General features: G+C 31.0%; 1 protein-coding gene and 1 long non-coding RNA gene across 2 annotated transcripts in view; one reads left to right on the plus strand and one right to left on the minus strand.

Moving 5' to 3' along the window:
• Positions 1-6306: 6306 nt before the first annotated feature.
• Positions 6307-8599, plus strand: LOC139491007 (uncharacterized). Its single transcript, XR_011656446.1, has 3 exons — positions 6307-6486; positions 7220-7296; positions 8408-8599. It is a non-coding gene; the product is annotated as an uncharacterized lncRNA (long non-coding RNA).
• Positions 8600-17968: 9369 nt separating this feature from the next.
• Positions 17969-21970, minus strand: part of LOC139492721 (adhesion G protein-coupled receptor L2-like) — a 29257-nt gene continuing 25255 nt past the window's right edge. The window contains exons 35-39 of the mRNA XM_071280874.1: positions 21595-21773; positions 20658-20781; positions 20060-20118; positions 19175-19331; positions 17969-18541 (exon numbers count right to left, since the gene is read on the minus strand). Of these exons, the coding sequence (XP_071136975.1) occupies positions 18328-18541; positions 19175-19331; positions 20060-20118; positions 20658-20781; positions 21595-21773 (733 nt within the window). The 3' untranslated portion in view covers positions 17969-18327. The remainder of the gene's footprint in view (positions 18542-19174; positions 19332-20059; positions 20119-20657; positions 20782-21594; positions 21774-21970) is intronic.

Consider the following 21970-nt stretch of genomic DNA (forward strand, 5'->3'; position numbering starts at 1 on the left):
ATAATGTATGTTCAATTTTTGAGTGGGTTATTGTAATAACAGATACTCTATCTGTTAAGGAAGGATTTCAATTACATCGTTAAAACCTTATCAAAACAACATTACATGGCACTAAGCAATAAAAATGATATGTTTAAAAGATTGAGTTCTCTTGATGTATGCCAAATACAATTAGCTGTTGTTCCTGGGGAAATATATGTTCGTCTGTATTTAATTTTGAATTGTAAAATGTTGATTAAATTGGAATACTTTTTGGCTACTGATTATTTGACTATCTACACAGCATGCCTTTATAAGAATTAAGCTTTATGTTATGAATGTCAATGAGTCGACTATCTTCTAAAGTTTATCTGTAATGGATGTAAGCAATTAAAGGTAACCGTACGGCCTTCAACAATGAGAAAACAATTATACTGTAAATTTTGATATGAAAGGGTCCGACATGAAAAATGTGAAACATTTTAAAGAAAAACCAACGATCTAATGTATAACAAATCAATCAACGAAAAACAAATGTAACAGACATAAACCAAGACAACCACTGACATAAACGCTCATAACTTGGGACATGCATATACAGAAAATAACGGGGATAAACGTGTTAAATCTAGGTTCCGCGACTTCATCGCAATCGCGTAAGCGAGACACAATAATTTGATTTATCTATTATTAAGATGTTAGATTTTAATAATATAAACCAATCATGATTTTTGACGTTGAAATCTTATCATTAATGATAATCACACCCTAGTGTTGGTTTAATTGCCTGGGGAAGTTCCCGCTGGAGACCAAATGACGTAGAAGTTAAAAACTATATGTCACTGCTTTCACCAGCGACCAAAACCCATATTACATAGAGAGCAATAAAAAGCCCCGACATGACAAATGTAAAACTATTCTTTAACTGTCTTACCCTTAACAATGTGTTTCATTTATTGTTAAATCTGTACGTTGATTTCTGTTGGATTGTTAAATCATGTCAGTTGATTTCGGTTGGATTGTTATCAATTAGGCATGCATACAACATATTTTCATTTTTAACGCACAGTTTGTGTAAATTATAAATACTACGTTTAGGTCGTCGTGAATGGCGTTTAAAACCCTGTAGTCGCGTAAGTGGTTTGATAAAATCAAAATTCTACAATAGCATTATGAATAGAAAAAAGAAACTAACACATTAACCTTGAAGGTGATTGATTTAAAAGAATATTCAAAAATAATTGATTCATATAAAACCACAATACTATTAAAGAATTTCTGATCTGATTACAAAAATGTATTGTCAAATATCAACGCAACTTTTTTAAATGATTTTTTGAAGCAATTTAAATTACAATTTATTTATCTTTGAACTTTCAGTTTGACAGACGTTTTGTAATACTGATTTAGAAAATATTGCAAAACTGATGAAACAAAATTTTAGTAAGTTGACATTGCGATAAGACCTGTCACGGTACTTGTCTATCCCAAATTCATGTATTTGGTTTTGATGTTATATTTGTTATTCTCGTGGGATTTTGTCTGATGCTTGGTCCGTTTCTGTGTGTGATAGTTACACTGTAGTGTTGTGTCGTTGTTCTCCTCTTATATTTATGCGTTTCCCTCAGTTTGAGTTTGTTACCCCGATTTTGTTTTTTGTCCATGGATTTATGAGTTTGAACAGCGGTATACTACTGTTGCCTTTATTTAATAGAAAACTAGGGATATGTGATATCTATCCATGACACAAAATCAGTACATGCACAAAAACAACCGAAAAAACACTAAAAAAACAAATGAACAGAAAATGTACAAGTATACTCATAATGCCCCTTTAAACATAAAAACAAAAGTTCTTTGGAGCTGTAATCCTATTGATTTATCATTTCTAGTGACACACATTTGGTATGTTTGGATAACTTTATTAATTGTCATTCATAATGATAACAGTCCTTTTGCTTGCTAAAACAATGACTTGCTTTTATTCTTATGATGGAGATTTCATACAGTAGCCTCTTTTGAAAAAAAAAATAAACTGGCATTATTCTTCAACCCTTTGAAAAAGAAGTCAAATAACAGTAATTATGGGAAATTCTCCACAATTATGAAATAACGTCAGAGTACCCAAGGTGCAACAATTTATCAAAAATATCAACGGATCTATTTTTTATGAATTGACATTATGCTCGTCTTTCGACATAAGTTGAAATATTGAATTACTCACCAAACGTTCACAGTATATTTTAACAGAAGAATTGTTTTCTGCAAAAATGAAAATGTACTGAAACGTCGCCATTCGACGTCCACAAAAAAGGCAACTTTAAAAATGAGCAAATACAATATGTTTTAAGCATCCATTTCTTGAAAAAATAACAGTACGCATGGGCTAATGTCAAATTATTCTAAATATCTAAAGAAATGAAACAAAACATCTGTTATTCGAGTTTTAAAGATGTGAATTTGAGCATGGATGTGTACTCCACGTTTCAGAATCATAGATCTCTTAGAGGTCTGTTCAGACCTATTTCTCTATATGAATCAATATGAATTCAAAATTAAATTGGTGAAGCCATATAGTAAATAATGATACATCTACAAAATGAACACAGCATTTTCTTTAGTCTGGATCATAAATACATGTAGGTAAACACACTGTCTAAATAGTGGAAATTTGGATACCCTCACGTTAGAGCCATTTGATTTATGAAAAAAATCGTAAGCCAATGGATAGCAACTTAACGACACAAAATCACATAGCAGACGTTTAGACCTAGGAACAGTATATCTAAATAAATGAGAAATGACACTGATATGATGTTCAGTATAAAATTGATAAAGTCTCGAACTTACCGAGACTTCTCGAGATTTATTGACTTTGGAAGCGTCTGATTGAAAAACTATCAGTATATATATATATATATTTGTTCATGTTTATATACAATATAATTATGTATAATTGGAATATATCTTCCGAACTGTATTAAATTTGTCAATTATTTTAAGCGGTGAAGTGCAAGTGAACTTTAAACTAAAAAGAAATCCTAATATTTGACAAAATGTAGGCCTTATTATTCCTGGCCTTTTACGTTTTATAAACTATCAAATATGCAAATAAACTTTTATGTAAGATCTCTGTGAAATTTGCATATATTTAAATGTACATGGTAATAAAATATCGGAATTAAGTTAAATCAATAACATGCAAACGTCATATCTGTATTCATTCGACCCTTTTCACAGCAATAAACAATTAATTAATCGTAATGTCGGATATTTATCTCCAACTTTTATTCCTTAATCGCATGGAATATAAATGAATAGATATGTATGTTAAGTTATTTTATAGAACACACACGTAATAACACTCATCACAGAGAATAGCACAAACAAATAATATGATAGTTGACACAGCATGCAAACCGCAGAACATCAACGAACATCAGCCTAATATGTATAACTGTATATAAGGTTGATGAATATGATAGTTTATATAAATAAAGTTAGTATAAATACGACAACAGTAGATGACTGTTTCAAGTCAGGAATATGACAGTTGTTCTTTATTCGTTTGATGTGTTTGCGCGTTTGATTTTGCCATTTGATTAGGGAGTTTCTTTTTTGAGTTTTCCTCGGAGTATTTTTTGGTCATTTTACCTTTAATAGAGGATACTAATGTACATATTTCCCTTACATATATCATGCTCATTTTTGTAGACCTAATTTTCATCAAAAATACCAGGCTTATAAATATTTACGTCTGATACGATGTCGCCTTCATAGGCTTCACAGTTATCTCAATCAAAATAGTAAGAAGGTCAAATCTAACACGAAGTTAAAGAGCTTCGCTAAAAAAAAATCCGAAAAATTATGCCAAATACTTGGAAGGCTATCTACGCCTTTAGTTATATTCAAACCAGATAAATAAGGCAACATAGTATATCGCTGTTCAATAGACATACATTGATGAAGCGAGTCGCAAAATAAACCCGAGTGAAAAAAGTAAATCATAAGAGGAAACCAACGGAACAATAGAAGCTGTTACAAAAATAAACGCCAACGTTCATAGAATCTGACAACTACCATATTCATTTGAGCAGCACCTGCATACAGGTTATACATCTTCCAATTGATACGATATTCCCGTGCTTGAATTCCATATCATGATTCTCTTGATAGAAGCTATTAAACCAAAAGTTCCAAATGGTGAAGTTGAAATATCCCTTCGTAAATTTTACGGACGCCATCACGAGTTGGTTGGCCGTTATGGAATAACCGTTTTCACAAATGATATCGGATATATTCCTAACGTCGTAACTACAATCCCCTTCCCTTTCATGAATGTGACCTATCGAATAAAACTATTTACCGGATTTGTTATAACATGAGCAACACGACGGGTGCCACATTAGAGCAGGATCTGCTGACCCTTTCGGAGCACCTGGAATCACCCCTAGTGTTTGGTGCTTATTCTTTAGATTTCTATGTTGTGTCATGTGTACTGTTGTTCGTCTGTTTGGTTTTTTTTCATTTTTAGCCAGTCAGTTTATTTTCGATTTATGAGTTTGACTGTCCCTCTGGTATCTTTTCCAGCATGGTATCGGTAAGAAAAGATGGAAGGTGGAAACTAGTTGTATGGCTAGCCAAACCTTCCACTGATATTACAATGTAAACACTTAAATCCTAAATTCTATTATTATGTCGTTAATGCATTTCATATATTTATGCAAAATTCAATGATATGTTTTTCAGGTTAATTTATTCAGAATGATAAATAAGTCATAGTTATAACAAATATTAATCTTTCATGTAAATACATCCTGCAACACGCGACAAGACAATATCGTGTATCTTTTGTTCATAGGTATTGTACATTAAATGCGTGAATATAGTAATCAAAGCTACCAGGCTTATAATGTAATACGCCAGACGCGCGTTTAGTCTACATAAGACTCGTCAGTGACGCTCTGAATAAAAAAGTAACAAATCCAAACCAGTAGAAAATTGAAGAGCATTGACGAACCAAAATCCTTAAAAGATATAAACCGAAAGGAAACAGTGGTGTTTGTATCCTTTTGAACAGATTTATAATTATGAATACGGGTTTTTTGTGAGTTGATGGCTAGACGAAAAGTATTTTTCACACGTAAAAATATTTAGTTACGTTAACTTTTATTTGATATGGTCAGATTAAAAATTCGAAATTTAAATCTACTATTCCCCAGCTTCGCATGCATGATTATCACGACATTTGCAAAAAAAGCCGCATTTGATAAATTGTGCAAATGAACAAATACCCTGTAAAGTACAGGAAAACATTTTCAGACCATTGCCAATACATAGAAAATAATTAAGATATTGTCCTTGTGCAAATATTCCCGCATATTCATTGAACTCTTCTCGTATAAGAAAATCAATTTAAAAATAAACCATCTAGCTTACAGTCTTAACTTATACAAAGGGTAAAATAAAAAAATAAAAAAATTCATAACAGGGAAAATTCCATAAAAAATGCATTTCTTAAGATATTAAGAGATCTTGCACGGTCATGCAATATAATAGTTAACGCTAGATAATCTTTTTCAATTTCTGCAAAATAGATACCACGAATAAAACATGAAAAAGAAGATGTGGTATGGCCTATTATTATATTCTTTTATTATCATAGTCCGAATTAATACATGTTTTTCAATAAACGGGTTCAGAATTTAAAAATTGAGGATCATTTTCTAAAATAAAAATACACTAGTATCTAATTACAGGATGTAACGCAATAACAATCCTCTTTTCTATGTCATTAAAATCAAACGGACAAAATATGTAGTCACCGGAATTTACATTTTAAACAGTTTATCTTATATATGGTTAGAAATAGAATCCGTTTTAGATCTTCAAACCCAGGCACTATACAAGATACTATCTTAAAGATGTGTTTATTGCCGAGTTAGTGTTGGTTTTAGTGCTTTTGCACACGTTCGACCAATAATCAGCACAAATAGCGCTAACCTTTTCTATTTTTGTTTTTTTTTAATGATAAAAATAGTCATTGATTGCCTGACTGGACAGCTATCAACTAATCAAAAATTTAAAAATATTTTATTTATTTACCGTGTAATTGTGGTTTAGAAGAAGGTGTCAATTTCATTTTATAGTCAAATTCGCTCAACTGGAAAAATAAACACTTCCGATAATCTTCAATGATTGCACTTATAACACCACTCGTGAGGTAGGAAAAACAAATCAGGTGTTAAAATATTTATTAATTCCGATTAATTGGCGTTTGACGTAAACTATAGTAAAGTAAAGGTACATTTTATGTCCTATATCCGCAATGGAAACCATATAAATTCCCTAGCTTTCATCAAGTTTCCAAATTTCAAAACATCAAGGATCGGGTCAAGATGAACATTTTCAAATTTAGTTTAATTTTGTTACTTGTATGTTCAACTACTGCTAGACGAAAGCGACATGCTCATAGATGCCATGAAGAAGTTGATCTCGAAAAATGCGGTAGGTAATTCACTGTACCATGGAAGATTTTAAAGATTTTTATCTATATAAAATGGAGTTAAGCACTTATATGCTATGAAACTAATTCAAAGCATTGCGGTTTAAGTCACGAGTCAAAATATCAACAAATCCATGTTTTTCCTACATTTCGTATCAAAATAAAAAATCGATTTTGCAATTTATTTATTATGTATTAAAAATCAAACAACACAACACATAAATCACACAATGTTATTCAGGTTTTAATTTTAATTGATAGTTTATTTTATTTTTATGTATGTAATTTTCAACTTTTTAAATACATATTGCAATTTTTACATTGTTATGAAGTGTCGTTTCTTACCGGTGTTTTATTTTAACAAAATGTTTTTGAAATTATGGTTTTTGAAATGAATTATGAACAAGAGTGGGGAGTTGGATACAATTTAAATGTCAATAAGGAGGAAAAAAATCAAGTCATCTGCAGGTTAATATTTTATGCTTTTTACATAAATCCTTCAATTCAATTCATAGTAATCGATGGTGTTATGCACATTAAATTGTTATTATCTTTTTGTTTATTATTTTAATCAATTTTTATTTTTCATATTAATGTCGTGACGAATTTGATATTAGATAGACGATAGATAAATAATGAGTGTTATACATGAGTAAATTTAAACTGTTGTGTATTTTATCCATTTTTACTTTTTGGGCATAAATTAATAATGAAATATTTTGTTTACCCTTATAGAATATAACCTGTCCATGCATGGTTTCGACCACTATCTGAATCAAAATGAAGTTGGATATGGTGATATACTCTGTATGGTAAGTCTTTGTTTAATCAGTCAAAATAACGGACGAATAACTAAAGCAATGCCAGTGAAAACGAAACTATGTTTGCTATCAAGCCTTTTTAGCAAACCTGCTCAGTCAAAATCTCGAAACCCACCAATTCTTCTATTGCAACATTTGAATTAGATTTTTCATCGACTTTGTACTTACACGACGAATGTCATTTGTGGATTATGATCGTGATGCTAAGACTTTGGTTTACTATAAGTTGATTGTATGCTTCTAAATGATAGTTTCTCTTCGAATTATGAAAAGTTGAATGTCTTCTTGGTACCTTTCATATAATTAAAGAAATCACAAACAAGTAACACACGATTATAATTACAAGTGACATCTTGTTAAAGAACACTTTATAGCCGGTGCATAGAGTTGTTCTACCTACAAGATGTATGTGTAATGATAAAAAAAAATTCAAAAGACTTTGTGAAGATCTTAAGCAGAATTCCATTAACTACATTTTGTACATGACTCAATTTAAGACACCAGTTAACATTTTCGATATCTGGTTGACCAAAACTTTCTTTAATTTAAAGCAATCAAAAGACACCAGCGCCTTATTATAACTAAAAATTACTTGTTCTTGTAAAAGAATTAATTTATTACAGATCTACATATTACCTAAAAAGCGTATTTTCAATAATCTGTTTGTATATAAAGACGTCAAAAAGTGTGCTTAAAAGCTTACAAAGAAGATTTCTTTTTCGTACAAAATGACTGTGTAAAACGAAGGAATTATTAATAAGGACTTAATCGGAGTACTTGGAACGTGTGATATCAGTTAATAATAGCTTACATGAATTTTCATGATTGACGTGTTTGAAACAGCGTCCTATTGATAATTATCAACAAAAATACGAGGCTCGTTTTTTACGTGAACGCGCATTCTGTCTAAACCAGACTCGTCATTATGCATAAATCAATTATATATGGTAGCATAGGGTAAAAACTTCACTATTGAAGTTCGACTATGATGTCAGTTAACCTATGTTGTTTTAATAAAATATATGTATTGGGTTTTCTCAACTGTGTTTATAAATGCTAATCAGATTGGTGTGTTTATTACTATGTTGGTTGTTTTTTACAGATTAAATGGTTACGTGATCATATGGGAATTCATATACCACAACGACGTTTGTGATGGAATTCCAAAAAAGGAAACGGATTGTCTTTTCGTTATTGGTGCTATCCTGTTCAAGTTCTAAAATGCCAAATGACTTTATTGTTGATCTCATGTATATTTTAGTTATATATTTATTTTTTGTTATGTTTCTGATTAAAAATGGTTTCTTATTTATAGTGTTTTATTATAATATAATCAATTGACGCACTATGGCAAGTGTTGTACCTGATGAGGGCACTGAATCCGCGATAACACTGTTTGTGGAATATAAGTCGCAAGGGTATCATCAGCTCAGTATGTAGTTAGTCTACCTCTGTATTGAAATGATTTACAACATCATTCTAAAATTTTTATTAATTGATAATTTATTAAGAAATTAATGTTTCAACTCTTCTTGATATTATATGGATTTTGCTATTATTTTGCTGTTATCTTCCATCCCAAAGCCAACTGTTTCGTCTCATAGACATCATTGGATTTCAAGATATTGGACTTTTGGCGTTCCGATTGAAAGTCAATCCAGAAATCCGCTTCAGATGCATACACTTTACATATGTGTTTTTCGTGGAATAGGACTTGGTTATCTACTACCGAAGCATCTGGCATCTAATTCAGGTGTCATGTTCCTGTCATTTATACTTTCAATGCATTAAAGCATTTATTTTTATATTTTTGTTTTGCATTGACGAGTTATCATGTGTTCAAAAGTTTGCTTGAGACACTATTCAAAAAGTTTTGTATAATTGCCCCTTACTCAATTAGACGAAACTGTAGTTTAGCGATTTTTAAATCTCAGAAATCAATTTTGATACAAAGAACAAAAACAAAGTGAATATCACCATCTTCAAAAGGATCAAGATCGGGTACAACAACAGCTGTGTAAGCAATACTCGTTTTATTGTATGTCTGGTAGTGTATTAGTGATATGTTCATAATTTTATTGTCTGTTTGGATATTTTAAAAAATTTCCTACCCAAAGAAATGATTGTCTAAACTATATTTTGAAAAACCTTGCTGAATTTTGGATTCTCAATGCTCTTCAAAAAAAAAGCCAGAGATACCAAAACCTTAATACTGTCCAACATTTTTGGTGATAACAACAAAGCCAATTATGTATCACCTATTAAGTGTCGTGACATCTAAAATAGATAATTGTATTGCATTACCCCTGCACTGTTAAGTGACATGTGTGTCCGTTCTTTAATCGGTCTGCTCACACTTTACATTAGTGGATCCCCTTAGCTACTGGCTAGATTTTCATGACAATCGTCCGCACCTACAAACATTGTTCATCTTCTGCTTAAAATGTTTATCCGGATAATTTTTAGGGGTTTCCCATAATTATATATTTACTTTGAAAAGTTTTCAAATATAACAAATAATTTAGTTATTTTGGACCCGCAACTCCCCCTATAGTATATTGTGAATTCAAGATAGCATTCATACAATTTTTATTATAAACTGTCCTCTTGTACACCTCCTTTTCTTTCTTTTTCTTATTAAAATTTTGGGTTTTCCAGAACATCACATTGTCCTAACCATATCTGCAAATATATTATAGATGACAAAAGGCATTTACTTTTCTAAACCTGTAACACGTTTTTTTTTTTTTTGATAGGAGGGGCGGAGGATCATGTTTCTGTAAGCATAACATAGATCGTCCACATTACATTTAAATCGACATTTTGACCGATTGCCGTCATGCCTTAATTCTTTCTCTACTTAAGAAACATACATAATTTACTTTAAACTTAAACACCTTCCATTTATGACACAACTAATGAATTGCGAACATCGATTTAAGTAATCAAAGCTTGTTATGTTGTAAAAATTGATTCACTGATTTATATATATGAACAAATACTTCCTACTTAGTCGTTTAAATCATATCAAGCGACAAGACAAGTTTTCTTTGATTTTTTTTCACGTCACTGTGTCTTAATGATATTCATATATAAGAGTTCCTAATTTGTCAATGTTGTATGAATATTTGTCTTTGTTTTTTTTTTCTTTATTGAATAAAAATACTTTTTATTCAGAGGAATTTTGTAGGAATATGATACATTAATAATGATTACCACTTTTTTCGTAATTTATCTTTTTCCTACTTTTTTCGAATAAACTATATGATTATTTTACTGGGGAATATTGTGAGTGATGTATTTAGCAATAGCACTTAATAAGTAAATCGTTCTAGAGAGTTCCCTCACATGTATATGTCTTTCTGTGTGTAGCATACAAATGCAGTATTCAATGTCCAACATATTGATTATCCCTTAAAGTTTAAATATAAAAACACTTATTATCAGCAATCAAAGACGGGCTTCAAAGTTATTGTCAAACTGCCTATTCTAGAGGTGGCGTGAATCAGATGTGGATACTTAAAAATTCAAAAGATCTTTTAGAGTACATACAATCTAACTCTCTTTCATCTTGTAACAGTATTAAAACATTTGACTTTTCTACTCTGTACACAAGTATTCCACATTCCAAACTAAAAGACAAATTGAAAGAGTTGGTATTACTTTGCTTCATAAAAAAGAATGGCCAACGTAGATACAAGTATCTTGTCTTAGGGAGGGATAAATCCTACTTTGTAAAGAATCACTCTGATTCAAACAAAAAATTCTCTGAAACTGATATTATCAAGATGCTTGATTTCTTGATTGACAACATATTTGTTACGTTCGGAGGACGTGTTTTTCAACAGACTGTCGGCATTCCAATGGGAACAAACTGTGCCCCTCTACTCGCCGACTTGTTTCTTTATTATTATGAGGCTGACTTCATGCAGGAACTTCTTAGGAAGAAAGACAAGAAGTTAGCAATATCCTTTAACTCTACTTTCCGCTATATAGATGATGTTCTTTCACTAAACAATTCAAAATTTGGTGACTATGTGGAACGCATCTATCCAATCGAACTAGAGATAAAGGATACTACAGATACAATTAAGTCGGCTTCATATCTTGACTTACATCTAGAAATTGACAATGAGGGTCGGTTGAAAACAAAACTTTACGACAAAAGAGATGATTTCAGCTTTCCAATTGTGAACTTTCCATTTCTAAGTAGCAACATTCCAGCAGCACCTGCATACGGGGTATATATCTCCCAATTGATACGATATTCCCGTGCTTGCATTTCCTATCATGATTTTCTTGATAGAGGTTTGCTGCTCACAAGGAAGCTATTAAACCAAGAGTTCCAAATGGTGAAGTTGAAATCATCCCTTCGTAAATTTTACGGACACCATCACGAGTTGGTTGACCGTTATGGAATAACCGTTTCACAAATGATATCGGATATGTTCCTTACGTCGTAACTACAATCCCCTTCCCTTTCATGAATATGACCTACCGAATTAGACTATTTACCGGATTTGTTTTTGGTGGGGTTCGTGTTGTTTATTCTTTAGTTTTCTATGTTGTGTCGTGTGTACTATTGTTTTTCTGTTTGTCTTTTTCATTTTTAGCCATGGAGTTGTCAGTTTGTTTTTAGATTTATGAGTTTGACTGTCCCTTTGGTATCTTTCGTCCCTCTTTTATTTGACTGTGTGACTTTGTCCGTTCGCCCGCCAATGATAAGCTCTTAATCACACAGTTGAAAATATTTAAAGGACACAAAATATCATCTACAACCAACACCAAAGTATTAAATGACACACCAAACAAAAATATAACTAAAAAGACTGAGAAAAAGCCTACTTATAGACAGATACAATGACGGGTTATATTTGTTTCTAACACTTAAGGTGTCAGCAATTCACCATCATCAATTTAGAACATATGTATAGGACCCTTACCGAGCCTTTGATGTCATTATTGACTTAGACTAACAAAAAATTGCAGAAATCGAAAATTTACTTATCCGTGATATAGCATTAAGATAGCGAATAAATAAGCTCAATTGTATACTTACCGATTAGAGCAAGAAGTCATTGTGGTTTTTGTAAACATACAATGTAGTTGACTTCCAAACGGTTTTAATGTGGTGTCGTCATTCTCCTTTTATATTTAATGCGTTTCCCTCAGTTTTGGTTTGTGACCCGGATCTGGTTTATTTCTATCGATTTATGAGTTTTGAAAATCGGTATACTACTGTTGCCTTTATTTGTTTTTAAACATGATTGGCTATTCCATTTAATAAACTATGATTTTTTTAGTGTATACGGACTTTCCTTACCAAGTTCATATACACATGCGATCCAATACCATCCACAAAATACATACACAAATAAATACATTAATAAGAGAAGCAGCTCATCATAGATAACAGGATTGTAATTTTAGTTTTAAAGTGAAGATAATTGTAATATTTAACCTAAATAGCCTGATATTTCTTATAATGGGAAAAAACTCACAAAATTGTTCATGTCTTAAAAAAAAAATTATTAAATCATTAACCTGATGTTTGTACCAATCGTAGTAACAAAATGTCCTAAAATAGTTCGATTCGTGAAGGAAAATGAAGACTTAAAGGAAGGTCACCCGGTGAGCCAAAATATTTCAATACTGATAAAATTGCTCATAACATTAGGGTTTCATTTACATGTATTCTTTAGATGGCCTAATACAGGTATTACTCAACATTTTCTTACGCTTCAAATGCTCATAAAATACAAAAAAAAACTTTACAAATCGCATACGTCCGAGGCGCTTTTCTGTTTAACTTACACAAGGAACTCTCAAAACCAAATATTTGAAAGCCAAGGAGGCATTCGAACCGAAACAGTTGAAAATGAATTATGACAAAAAAAACTTAACTTTCGAAGGTCAGCTTTGCTTGATAAAGTTAAAATTTAGGTTTCAAATTGATACACAGACAACTTAAAAAAAAAAAATACTATACATTATGTTATAACTGATTATTGAGTTGATGATAAACTCAGGGACTGATAATAGACAAACAGCAGTAGACTCCGTGCTGCAAAAAAGAGAGATGGCAAAATGGTATATATTTATTTTTTGGATGCAAAGCGCCTTTCTGGATTTACCATAATGTAGAATGATCAAAGCATATTTTATTTTTGAAACCGAATAAAATTGAGAATGGAAATGGGGAATGTGTCAAAGAGACAACAAACCGACCATAGAGAAGACAACAGCAGAAGGTCACCAACAGGTCTTTAATGCAGCGAGAAATTCCCGCAACCGGAGGCGTCCTTCAGCTGGCCCCTTAACAAATATATATACTAGTACAGTGATAATGAACGCCATACTAAGCTCCAAATTGTATACAAGAAACTAAAATTAAAAATAATACAAGACTAACAAAGGCTAGAGGCTCCTGACTTGGGAAAGGCGAAAAAATGCGGCGGGGTTAAACATGTTTATGTGATCTCAACCCTTCCCCTATACCTCTAGCTAATGCAGAAAAGTGAACGCATAACAATACGCACATCAAAATTCAGTTCAAGAGAAGTCCGAGTCTGATAAAAAGAGAAGATGCAACCAAAGAAAATAAACAAAATGACAATAATACATAAATAACATCAGACTACTAGCAGTTAACTGGCATGCCAGCTCCAGACTTCAATTAAACTGAGTGAAAGATTATATCTTCATCATATGAATATCAGGCACAATCCTTCTCCTGAGGGGTTTAGTATCATACCATCATAACATATATGAGAAGAACATAACCCGTGTCATGCCAACAACTGGTTTTTAAATAAATGTGTTTTGTTCCGATGCAAAGACCCTATTAGTGAATCAATATTAACGCCAAAATATGCAATCTTTAATGACCTGACAACAGTATCGTTACTATATCCCTTCTTAATAAGTCTATTTAAAGGTTTTGTTAGCTTCTGAGGTGAAAACTGACATTTTTGTACTCATAAAGAATATTTCCATAAAATATTATATGTGAAATACCTGAACGTATAAGAAGTCTGCATGTTGAGCTATATTTACGAATGATGTCCTTATGCCGATGATAAAATTTAGTAAATGTTTTGACTAGTTTGTGATATCGAAAACCCTGGTGTAATAAGTTTTCAGTAATACATAAATTTCTCTCGTTAAAATCTAAAACATTGTTACATACACGAGCGAATCGTACAAGTTGAGATATATAAACACCGTAAGATGGTGACAAGGGAACGTCACCATCTAAAAATGGATAATTAACGATAGGAAATTAGAAATCATCTCTTTTATCATAAATTTAGTATTAAGCTTTCAGTTAATGATATAGATATCAAGATCGAGGAAAGGGCAGTGGTCATTGTAAGTATTAGCTTTATTTAAAATAATTTCAACAGGATAAATTTCTTTAGTATACATACTGAAGTCGTCATTATTGAGAGCCAAACTAGCATCCAAATATCTAAAAGTATTATTAAATGTGTGTATCAGATGTTGTTTCGATGGATCTTTGCTGATTTTTGTCATAAATTGTAACTGATAGCAATACAAAAACAGGTCCACAATAAGTGTTGCACAGATAGTTCTCATTGGAATTCCGATAACCTGGCGATATACGGAATCTCCAAAGCGAATTAAAATGTTATCTAGTAAAAATTCAAGGGCAGATATAGTATAAAAGCATGTCCAATTGACATACTTTTTTTGTTTATTGCTACTAAAAACTTACCTAAAAGAGTTTGAACATATATATTCACATTCTGACTTTTTAAATGCCCATTTAATTAGGTGTGTGAATTTTTTCTTAATGAGAATGTGAAGCAATGTGGTATATAGGGTAGAAAAATCTAAACTTTGAACAGATTCAAAATCACCAATATAAGCATGAAATTTATCCAGTACTTCCAATGAGTTTTTGACACTCCAAAAGTAATTAATTCCACTATTTTCGAAGGCCTTATTTGAACAATTTATTATCAGGTTTTTGATTGTAGCAAGTGTACTGGTAAGACGAATAGATAATTTAGTAGTCGAACAATTGCTTGAAGACGAAATAAATCTATATTTGTAAGGTGTTTTGTGTAGCTTCGGAAGCCAATACATAGTTTGGACTTTTATTGTTTTTGGTTCTGCTTGTAAAGCGGTAGCTAAAAGTTTATGTTTGTTACAGATGTCGTTTTCTGAAAATGGAGTCAGTTGGAATGTTGGTGAATTAGTGATTTCTTTTTATAGAACCTCAATGTAAAATTTACGTCAAACAATTATAATATTATTAGCAGCTTTATCGGCCAAGAATTTTTAGAACAGGAATTGTAGAAGTGCAATATGACCAAAAGGATCTACAAACAAGGCAAGCCAATATATGGTCAACTTTTTCTGCGGGATTTAGCTTAGTTTCTTTTTAATTCCTAAATTCATAAACGGACAATTTTTAAAAGATTTGTAAAACTGACAATAACATTTGCAGTATGGTTTTGGTCGCACAAGTTCTTGCCATATGCTATTGACCGATGCATTTCTGTAACTGTATATAATGTGGGTAAACTATAAAATACAACGATTAATAATAGTAAAAACAGAGATTCAACTTATTGGTGTATAATTTATCGTGTCTATGAAAGGTGAAACCACTGCGATTCATTGAATACACCCATATCAAGTTTATCTACCAATCAAGGTAATCAAAATGTTAACACCTCTATTAGAAAGCATTGACGTCACAAATGAAGATTGATTTTTTTTTGCAAACGTCATTAGGTCAATCGGTGCAAAATTGAGTGTGTAAGTGTGTAAGTGTGTATGTACCGGATCTTTTAACTGGTATTGATTAAGGGATTTTACCAAACATTTATTTATACATATTTTAAGATTATGGTATTCAATCCTCCTGGCGATTTAATAATAGGAAAACTTAATAGGGGTAGATTTCAAGCATGAACGGACCGTAATGATGCAATGTATAATTGACACAAATATCTAGACTAGAATATACGGATAAACAAAAAAAATCGTTCACGTAATTGTTCTTATTTGCAGATAAAAAAAATAACAATAATTGCAGATATTCTTTTATTGTAGAATTTTAAAAACCTTTCTTTTTTTTAATCTTCGGATATTCAATTATTTCAATTACTTGTAATCATATGTCAATGAAACTGAACACATAATGAAATGCGTATATAAATAGATATTTAAATGAATGTATGAATAAAAGATAAATAAACAAACAAACAAACAAACAAACAAATGAATAAATAAATAAAAAAGAGCCAATGACTACTATAAACTCAACATTATGAAGATAAAAAGTATGACTTCAGACAAAGTTCTGTAGTAACTAAAATATTTCCATAAATATAGAAAATCATTGTTCAATTTACAATTGCTTGAAAACCAAATAAATCTATATTTGTAAGGTGTTTTGTGTAGCTTCGGAAGCCTATACATAGTTTGGACTTTTATTGTTTTTGGTTCTGCTTGTAAAGCGGTAGCTAAAAGTTTATGTTTGTTACAGATATCGTTTTCTGAAAATGGAGTCAGTTGGAATGTTGGTGAATTAGTGATTTCTTTTTGTAGAACCTCAATGTAAAATTTACGTCAAACAATTGGAATATTATTAGCAGCTTTATCGGCCAAGAATTTTTAGAACAGGAATTGTAGAAGTGCAATATGACCAAAAGGATCTACAAACAAGGCAAGCCAATATATGGTCAACTTTGTCTGCGGGATTTAGCTTAGATTCTTTTTAATTCCTAAATTCATAAACGGAACATTTTTAAAAGATTTGTAAAACTGACAATAACATTTGCAGTATGGTTTTGGTCGCACAAGTTCTTGCCATATGCTATTGACCGATGCATATCTGTAACTGTATATAATGTGGGTAAACTGTAAAATACAACGATTAATAATAGTAAAAACAGAGATTCAACTTATTGGTGTATAATTTATCGTGTCTATAAAAGGTGAAACCACTGCGATTCATTGAATACACCCATATCAAGTTTATCTACCAATCAAGGTAATCAAATTGTTAACACCTCTATTAGAAAGCATTGACGTCACAAATGAAGATTGATTTTTTTTTGCAAACGTCATTAGGTCAATCGGCGCAAAATTGAGTGTGTAAGTGTGTAAGTGTGTATGTACCGGATCTTGTAACTAGTATTGATTAAGGGATTTTACCAAACATTTATTTATACATATTTTAAGATTATGGTATTCAATCCTCCTGGCGATTTAATAATAGGAAAACTTAATAGGGGTAAATTTCAAGCATGAACGGACCGTAATGATGCAATTTATAATTGACACAAATATCTAGACTAGAATATAAGGATAAACAACAAAAAATCGTTAACGTAATTGTTCTATTTTGCAGATAAACAAAAATAACAATAATTGCAGATATCCTTTAATTGTAGAATTTTAAAAACCTTTCTTTTTTTTAATCTTCGTATATTCAATTATTTAAATTACTTGTAATCATATGTCAATGAAACTGAACACATAATGAAATGCGTATATAAATAAATATTTAAATGAATGTATGAATAAAAGATAAATAAACAAACAAACAAACAAACAAACAAATAAATAAATAAATAAATAAATAAAAAAGAGCCAATGACTACTGTAAAATAAATAAATAAATAAATAAATAAAAAAGAGCCAATGACTACTGTAAACTCAACATTATGAAGATAAAAAGTATGACTTCAGACAAAGTTCTGTTGTAACTAAAATATTTCCATAAATATAGAAAATCATTGTTCAATTTGTTTTCATGAACAAAAATGTTATTTTATGAATTTTACCTTAATTACACAAATGAATGAAATAATGATATTTGTAAAACTACAACTTGTATTCCTATTTTCATACAGATGCTGGGGTAATTTTCAGCTTATCCTAGCACTTTCTTTACAAATTTATTTCACACGAATGAAAAAACTACGGTTTGAAAAAGTAAAAATAAGAATGTATTTTCAAAGTTTTGAATCCTCACAATCTTTACAATTTTGTATTATAATTCGAGCTGTTCAGTCTGGTGTTATTAGATTCTGCTTGTTCAGTTGTATCATCTATAGCTTCTTCGTCGTCTGTATCTGTAATTTTCCGAATGTCCATTGATTGTTCGGAACTCGGACGTTCTATTGTGTTGTCATCTGATTCTGACATCTTTGACTCGTCAATTTGCCTAAGACTCTCCAGGGAATCTGATATGCTGAAACAGGTATAAAGTTTTATTAGCAGGGTTTCATCATTAATTTTTGTATACTCTCGAAATTTGAAACGACAATACCAATAAATATTTATAAGTGAATTACAAAAGTTCAGTTCATTACAGAAATGATGATGTTAAAACTTTTCAGGTCCCTTAGCCATCAGTCAGATTGATTTTTATACAAAAAGGTTATAATAAGAACATAAAATCTAAAATATAAGGTAACAATCTTCAACGTTACTTCTTTTTTTAGAGAAAGTTTTTATTGTTATTTAGTCAAAGTATTAATCTAATGACTCTGAAATAGCGGAAAGTTTACAACCAATATAACAAAACGGTAAACAGGTTATCAAACATTGATTTGAGATAAAATTTTAAATCAGCTTAGAAAAAATGTACAAACCCTAGCTGCACCTGTTCACTTTAACTCATGCATATTTTCGATTTAGTAAAGCAATACATTGAGGGTTTGCATTTTATGTGTTTGACTTCACAAACCTTTGCTTTAGTTGATTTCGAGCCATCCTGGTGAAAAAAATTACAGATTAAAATCGAAACCGTAGATTTTTTAATTATTTTTTTTTTTTGGGGGGGGGGGGGTTAAAAATTAGGCCAATAGATACTACAAAATACCTTGCATTCAAATTGGTGTTCTGTGTTTCACCATCCAATGTTTCAGAGGAAGAGGAATCGGCATCTTTAATTGACGATTCTGACAGTATTTTTTCTAACTTTGTATCTGCAATACCATCTGCTGAAGTAATCAAATCAGCTGGTGCACTTTGTGTTGCTGTAATTGAATCATTAATAGATTGTTAAAATGTAAACGAAGACATAACGGAGACAATACAACTTTTAATGTGTAGGTATCATTATATCAAACATTTAAAACATTTCCTGACTGCGACCTATCTAATAAGACGTATTACTGGATTTGTACAAATATTAGCAACACAACGGATGTTACATGTGGAGCAGATTCTGCTTACCCTCTCTAAATACCTGAGATCAACCACTATTTTAGATGGGTTTTGTGTTGCTCGGTAATTAGTGTTCTATGTTGTGTTATGTGTACTATTATCTGATGATCGGGTTTTTCAACCCTGTAACTGTCAGTTTATTATGTGACGTATGGATGTGAATGCTTCTCTGGTATCTTTTGCCTCTCTTTTAGTCTATTATCCAACTTATTTAGAAGATACTGTTTACATAATAGAAGGTGACGTAGGCTTTAAAGTTTTTCGGTTGTGCATCATTGTTTCGAAGAAAATACAGTTTGGCAGGTAATTTGTCTTTACAATATGTTTTAAAGAGAATATTGTATTGATTTTATTATCAACATTTCATTCATTGCAATTAACAACACATTTATTGATCAAATTAGACTCTAAACCATTTAAAGTAGACTATGATGATTAAGACAGAGAGACAAAAATAGTAAAGTCGGCTATGAGCTTCAACTGGTACGAGTAGCAATCAATAAAATAGGTTTTCCTTAAATTATTACTACTGACTTACAGAAATCTGAAATTCTGGATTTTTCTTCTGTTGTATCAGATATAAGTCCTGGTTCAGACCTAAGTCAAAAATAACAAATTACTTGGTTTTTTTTGGTTTTTTTTTAAAGCATTAAAGGCATTAAAATTAAGCCATTGTAATTGCACAATTACTTTTAAAAGTTATCCTGAAGTAACACTGTTTAATAGTTTTAAGTGGTATATAAGCGCAAATAAGCGTTATTATACCAAATTAATAAAACGATGTATCATCAACACATAATTCATATTGTTTATGTACTTACTTTTGCAATGGTTGAAGATTTTTATTGACATCATTGTCGGTTGCTATGATTGACAGACTAAACGCTTAACATTTCGTGTATGTTTACCATTGTTCGTGCATGCAAAACCAACGCTATTTGTGAGATATACAAATTTTAACCATGTTTCGAATTGCAGAATTTTCATTCTGTGATCGATTTACTTATCTCATATGAAAAAACGTTGATATTCTGTCACAATATTAACACTTCATTACATTCAAATTATTGAATTATTCAAAAATAACATTTCCCGCCATAATTAATCTTATACATTTTAAACAGGGATCAAATTACCTATTCAGATCTGTTATTTTTGTATCCTTTGACCAGTTTTCTTTGTCGTTCATCGATAACTTTCCAGGAAAATCTACTAAGTTGCCATCTGATATCGTTGGAGGTAAACTCCAAAATGAATCTTCTTAAAAAAAGAAATAAAAATATGCTAAGGTGCCCAGTTAGAATTAAAAAAAAGTTAAAATAGGACGACTCGATAAAAAAATATATTCAAGAGACAAACATCAAAAAAAGAAATGCCAAGTTGTATTAAGATTGATCACACTAAACCTATTGTTGCATGGATACGCATTGGAATAGTAGACAGTGTAATTCTCAGTAATCTGTGAAACACACGTAACAATAGATATATATGTATAATTCAAATGCCAAAGATGTTTTTGTTAAGGTCATTATGAAAAATGAAACTTTCGTTACATCAAAATATATCTATAGTCATAACGATGTAATAAAAGCTAAATATTGATAAGCAGTTTACCGTTTTTAAATGTTTAAAGACAATGAGAGGAATATAGGAACCTCCCATGCAAAGACGCTGTGAAGCTGTAACATGTATAGAAATAGGTAGATTTGACATGCAAAAAATCCTATATAAAACGTTTTTTAGTATTTTAGGAAATACCATCGATAATAGATTAATTTGTTTTAACTAATTCTATAAATTAAATATAAACCCACTAAGCAGTATTGATAATCGTACCTCTAAATAAGGAGTTTTTCTTAATTTGAAGTTGTAACTATTTCAAATCAAAACTATATCTTTACATCAATGTATCGTTTATGTGTCTTTTTTTACATTGTGGGTATGTGTAACGTTTCTCTGAACATAACGGACGAAATATCGATATCGGAAACCATAATGAATTTTTCACCATCAAAAACTTCACAATTGGATTTCTATTCTGAAAATTGATAATGATTAACAATTCTTCCTTACCGGAATTTTCTATTTCACTACTAGGCTGCTGTACGATTAAAGTTGGTGAGTTAAGGTCTTCCTCGCTATCTGAACTTGTATTTTCTGATTTGATAAAAGATACGATTTCAATATTTTCCTGGCTTTCTACAGTTTGACTCGAATTTTTGACAGCAATTTCGTCTTCATTCGATGAGGAGCTGTATGAATGTATGAAGGAAAACATTTACGTTAAATGATGATGTCAATAAGAGATTCATATTTCGCAATGTTCTGTTTTACTGATCTCTAAAAAGAGGGGCGAAAGATACATTTTTTTGTACCAAAGGGAAATTCAAACTCATAGATCGAAAATAAACTCACAACTTCGTATATGATTTCACCTTCCACCTGTTTT

The sequence above is a fragment of the Mytilus edulis genome, chromosome 10, assembly GCF_963676685.1.
Source record: "Mytilus edulis chromosome 10, xbMytEdul2.2, whole genome shotgun sequence".
Lineage (NCBI taxonomy): Eukaryota > Metazoa > Mollusca > Bivalvia > Mytilida > Mytilidae > Mytilus > Mytilus edulis.